The sequence below is a fragment of the Saccostrea cucullata genome, unplaced genomic scaffold, assembly GCF_032062105.1.
Source record: "Saccostrea cucullata isolate Sc308-1 unplaced genomic scaffold, CSIRO_AGI_Scuc_v1 ctg1688, whole genome shotgun sequence".
Lineage (NCBI taxonomy): Eukaryota > Metazoa > Mollusca > Bivalvia > Ostreida > Ostreidae > Saccostrea > Saccostrea cuccullata.
This window is the reverse complement of record NW_026939140.1, coordinates 38,053-44,003: the sequence shown is the minus strand read 5'-3', so window position 1 is coordinate 44,003 and position 5,951 is coordinate 38,053. Positions and strand designations below refer to the sequence as shown.

The 5,951-nt window shown below is 31.3% G+C and overlaps 1 protein-coding gene across 1 annotated transcript; it reads left to right on the top strand.

Annotated features, from left to right (window-relative positions):
* Window positions 1-3,529: 3,529 nt before the first annotated feature.
* LOC134252319 (uncharacterized) lies at window positions 3,530-5,041 on the top strand. The gene is made up of 2 exons (XM_062734761.1): window positions 3,530-3,800; window positions 4,302-5,041. Exons 1-2 carry the CDS (start codon window positions 3,623-3,625, stop codon window positions 5,039-5,041), a joined length of 918 nt encoding a protein of 305 aa, XP_062590745.1. The 5' UTR covers window positions 3,530-3,622.
* The last annotated feature ends 910 nt before the right edge of the window (window positions 5,042-5,951 follow it).

The following is a 5,951-nucleotide window of genomic DNA, read 5'->3' as shown; positions in this document are numbered from 1 at the left end:
CTGTAAAACATTAAAAGATATAAATAATTGCTGAAAGGAAATGTTACCTAAGGTTCATAAACCCTCTGCTAACTCATATGAAATTTTTTCTTTAACTTTTATGATTTTTCAAAGGAAATGTATAAACTGAAAAAAAGACAAACAAATATTGCATGGCCTGCGGGGCAAAATTTAACAAAAAAGGCACTTAACCTTGACAAATTTATAAAGGAATAATAGACATTTGTGTCAATAAGAGTTATCTCTCTTATCAGAGTATCAATGTACCTTAATAGATATACTAATTGCTGCTTAATATGATCATAATTTGATAAATGTTTGAAATAATATTTGCATTTGTAAGCATCCGTAGACTTGTAAGTAAAAGGACAGCAATCTGAACAAATGCAGTTATAGTATGGACTTTCCTGTATCAAGCTTCCTCGCATATTGAACTCCACACATCTATGTCTTATTAATAGAAGTTCATCATTATCCGTAACAAAATAGCAGATATAATGTAATATTAAAAAAAACATAATTCCGTCATATGTTATAAAGCAACAATAAAAATTTTAAGTTTATTATAATTTTCAAAATTTAGTTCAATCAATTTATAATCGCCATGATATCTTCCATCTTGAATATTTTCTTCTATAGTATCAACTTGTTCTACTTATAATACTTATGACGCAAAATGATATCAATCTGATGAAATTATGTTTTAAGCGTAAAAAGTACATCAGAAACAATTCATTACATCTGGAAAAAAATTAATAAATGCTAAAGAGGTTGAATTTTATATCTTAGTTACTAAAGATACCATTAAAAAAAAAAACAATTACACGTTTCTCAATATGTGACTTCTTTTATATTTTTTTATTGCGGTAATGAGACTTTATGTGCACAAAAAACTTAATTTTTACTTTTTGATGCACTAGGTGCTGCAAAGTTAATGTCGGAATCTTTGTCACTAAGTCATAAATAATTTTAACAATTACACGAAAAGAACGTTTATAAACATTTGTTGTTCATATTTGCAGTTGAAGAACTTGCCTGTAGCAAAATGACATTATCATTGTATTATACAATATTTATTTCTTATGTAATGCTTTAGATTCCATTGTAAAGAAATATTTCTTCTGAAACAATTCACATACAGACAGAAGGACGGATGGACAGGCATTCCGATTACTATACACCCTTTTCAAGCGGGTTTATAATAATAAACTAACAATTACATGTAGTATGAAAAACGTCAGTCAGCATTTGACTTAATCATAAATTGAATTTGCTGACAAGGTTATTGTATTGACCATAGAACTTACGAAATGATGACTTAAAATGACACTGCTGATATTCTTGTCTCATCAACTTGTTTGTCAATAATTTACTTCGTTTTAGAAATTGTTCATACGTAGAGCATGCTCTTGCTTATCGAATCAACTGACATATATAAACTCCGTATGCAGGTGAAGAAGGTATATTGCTGCATAAGTAAGGGAGATTGACGATAGAAAATTTAAAGTCATCACGTTTTATCATAAGAGCTTAATTGTTAACACCATTAACGTCTTTTTCAAGTAAAACATCCAAGTTTGAAACAGATGTGTCAGACTCTGTGGTATCTTTTTTCTCAAGCTCATCAGGATATATCGTATCGACATAGGAATGGAAATTACTATTGTTAATTGACAATACCTCGTCGATATATCTAAATATTGAGTTGAAGTCCACTGCAAGTGTTTTCTTCTTTTCACGCATAAGATTTTCCACAAATTCTTCCATTGTTATTGAAAAAGCAGCTGTTAATGATATCGAAAAGCCTGGAATTTAATTTATCGTGGGGAATGGTTGTGTTTAAAGTTGAAAAGTCAGAATTTTTTTAGCTGTTGATTTTTGTAGAATATTGTGATTTCAAATTGTCCAAGAGTTTATTGGAATTTTTTAAGTATCCACATCTGATTTACACCTTCTTTTGAAAATAGTTTTGCACAGCACTCTTGAACTTTTTCTTTCACTACTGTTAATATCTTAGTGAGGAGTAAAGAAAGTGGCTTGATTGGAACCCGCAATGTATCTTTGTTTGTAAGGATCATATGCATCATATTTACAATTAACACTGCTTATTTGGATCCAAATCAAAACAAAATCAGAGATTATTTAAAGTAAAATCTCGACTTATAAACTGGGTGTAGAATACGGAAATACATATGATTAAACTGTATCTCCAGATTTTTGGAGTTGCATATTCATTTCCTTTATTCAAATTAGCTCCAGGAAGAAATTGGCAATTCAAAAAATATTGTAAAAAGCAAAACTCCATACCAAAAACCAAATAAACCCCTTTCAAATGCAATTTCCTCTTAGAATTATCATTTTTAAAAACAGAATGTACATTCTAAATAGTCGAGAAAAAAGTGTTTTGCGGTGGAAAGAACGGACAAAATTGGTTTTAATCAAGAAAATAAACCAGTTTTGGACTTTCGGGCAAAATGAAAACACTTATATTAGATCTAATAGGTCTTCTTTTGTTAAAGTCTTTGCTAACTTTTGCTGATACAAATTGTGACGGGTAATAATATAATTTATAATTTTTTACAAATTGAATTCTTGTTGAAGATATTCAAATAACCGTTTCTATCTTTTATTTCAGAATAGAAGGTTTTAGATGTTGTTCTGGATATAAATTGGACGAAGAGTATGGCAAATGCGTCTGTGAGTTTTTTTTTCTTTTGGGCTAATTTTATTCTTTCTTAGATCCAAACTCTCCACTTTTCTTAAGGGTACTTAACACAAACAAAAAATTGATGCATGGATTGATATATGTATATTTTTAACTGAATTTGATTTGAAATGACATAAATGATAAATCCCTAATATATAGAGAAATCATAGATTTTCTTTGGTGCTTAGATTTGAGACTTCGTTTTGCTCCCTATCTAATTCCATACAAAATTTTGCACAAATTTTGAATTTTATGACAAAATCTTATAAAATTTTCCCATTTGACTTGGTAAACATCATTCAGGTTATCAATTCAAAAGTAAATCTGTGAGAATTAACGCTGATTTCTGAAAAAAAAGTTTTTATTATTTATCCTTACGTAAAAAAAGTTTGCTTAGAGTAATTATAGAGAGAATATTATTAAAGCACTGAAAAACAATTCCCTAGTGGACTTTTACGAGAAGCACTGACTTCTACAGATGACATTTACTTGGACATTTAAACTTGTATCATGTACGGAAGTAGAGAATTGATAATGCATAAGAAAACCTTTTTTTGTGGTCATAGGTATGGTTTTAGGGGCACTTACATGTGAAGGCCTGGAGTTGAGGGTAGGGTCGTTGTCGTTTTCTTCAAGAACAACTTATATGTGCATTGAAATAACCCGTTATTTCCGTTTAATTAAATGTTGGGCTAAATATTTATATCGTAAAGGATCTACCGTACATAACCCTAGTGTAAAAGTAAGCGTCAACTGTAAAAGTCAGCGCTCCTCGTAAAAGTCCAGTACTAGTAGTTGTAAGTCTATTGCAGCATTAAAGAATAAACCATACGCAATTAATGTAATATTGCTTATATTATTAAAAGATTAAACCTCAATTGAAATATTTCCCTTCATAACTTATATTCATCTAATATGCAGTTCAGAGATTTATATGCAAACTTGATTTCCTCTAAAGAATGCCTAGCCGGATATTTTGGATTTCATTGTTCTCAAGTTTGTCGTTATCCAACTTATGGAGAGAAATGCAGTCGGATGTGCACATGTGATAGATATACATGTGATTTTTCACGTGGATGTGTCTCTACTTTGGGTATATATAGTCTTTCTCTTTGACATTTTGTATTCCTTTATCACGATATCATCAATGATTAATAAAGAAAAGAATATTGTATAAGTTCAGTATCTTTTATCACTACTCAGTACATCGTATAATTCATGTATTTTAAAGAACCATATGGCAATACAGTTATAGAAAACAAATTGCTTTCAACAACAGAAGCAACCCCAGAAAGATCAATAGGTATTTATTCGTAATTTATTTAAATTTAACTCCAAATATGCGATTGAACTATTATTTAAACTTTCTATATTTACGGATGGGAAAATCATTCTTAAAGTTAGGAACTTTGCAGTAAATCAAAATATAAATTTTTTAAATTGCACATACTTATAGTAATTAAAGTGAATCAAGAAGTTTCGTCTTTCAATTCTTGTTACATATTGTCCTCAATTAAAGAGAATTTTGAAAATTCAAAATTCTGTAAATAAATTCATGTCATTATTTCTAACCTCAAATGACTCCGATTTTTAGAAAACAGTCCTAGCAGTACCCAGTTTACTTTATCAGCTAGTAGATTAACATCAACCACAGGCATCGGATCAAAAAGTGACACACTTACTTCGTTATTCCTTGATTCAATCAAAGCAAGCGCCACACACCAAATTTATTCCACTTTGCCAGTCAGTAAGAAATGTTGTGACGAAAAACAAAGACAGGTTTCACTAACATTTGTATTGCAGATAAGTACGGCTTCAATTGTTTTTCTTTTTTTCTTTTTTCAAATTTTGCGGTCAGTTTGGAAGATTATTAAAAGTTTGCGAGCTCCTCGAATTACTCTACATCGACCAAGGAAGCCGTCAAGGGATACTGATCATTATCATTGTTTGGAGGAATTTGAGCAAACTTTCCCACCTTTAAATGAGGAAGAAAACACACTTTTTGATGGACCTGCAGATGTGAAAATCAAGGTAAACAAAGACAAGAAGTATTATTCAGTCACATTTCAGACAACAAATAACGAAGGAAGGGACATCTGCTTAAGCCCTAGAAAAAAGATTTATGAAAATACACATGAGGCAATCGACAAAAATGACAAATGTGCATGTGACATGATAAACGAAAACGCAGCAGTGGCTATCATGACTCCAAAAGGTATAATCCACAATGAGCAAGGGCCCTTTAGTCCTCAGTCAGGTTATATTGAAATGAAAGCTAAAATTCAAAGAAAAGAATTTGTGGATCCATACTTACTTGTAGTAAACGGTGATTAGCATATGGGATCAACGACAATAACGTCATTGTTAAGATATCAGTTGATATTTTTTTTTCAAAATATCTCATTGTAGCCATTTTAAACCATGTATAATCATAGTTTTTGCATGCGGAGAAAGTTTTGAACAAATATGTTTTGAACTTTTCCTTATGAATCGTACGATTTTTTCAATTCTTAAGATCTAAGTCTTAATAAAAGGCTTATATGTACGTATGTGTCTCATTTATCAAACACTTTCCAAATAATTTAAGCAAATATTTTTAGTTGTCCAATTGACATAGTGGCTAGAGTGTCTGCTTTAGAGCCGAGGAGAAAGGAGTTGATCCTTACGTCGCGGATTTGAATCCCACTGTGGGGCGTGGAGACCGGTCCTTCGGATTAGACCGTATTAACCGAAGTTCTGTGTCGCAGTAGGTGCTGGCACGAAAAACATTCCTATAGCCCTGAGTGCCGAGTATAGGACAAAATTTGCAGCTCTCCATCGGCAAGTGGTGGCGTCTTCATATGAGTGAAAAATTCTCTAGAGGGATGTTAAACAATAAACAATCAATCAATCAATCTATTTAATATGAGAAGGCGATAGCGGTTAACTGCTCAATGGCCCTGGCTATGTGCCGAGCATAGATCAAAATTTGCAGCTCTCCACCGGCAAGTGGTGACGTCTCTATATGATTGAAACATTCTCTAGAGGGACGTTAAGCAAAAAACAACCAAAATTTTTGATTCATTATTACATGTATATGGGAAGAAAACAGCATCAATTTAGATGGCATTGTCATAGTAAGTAAATGATTTCGTCTATAATTGTTATGAATACCTATGGTGTCTTCGATTATTATATTGTTCGTTCTTTTTAAAATTCTTTCGTAAAGACACTTTTAATCCTTGTGATAAATATCAATTCTAAA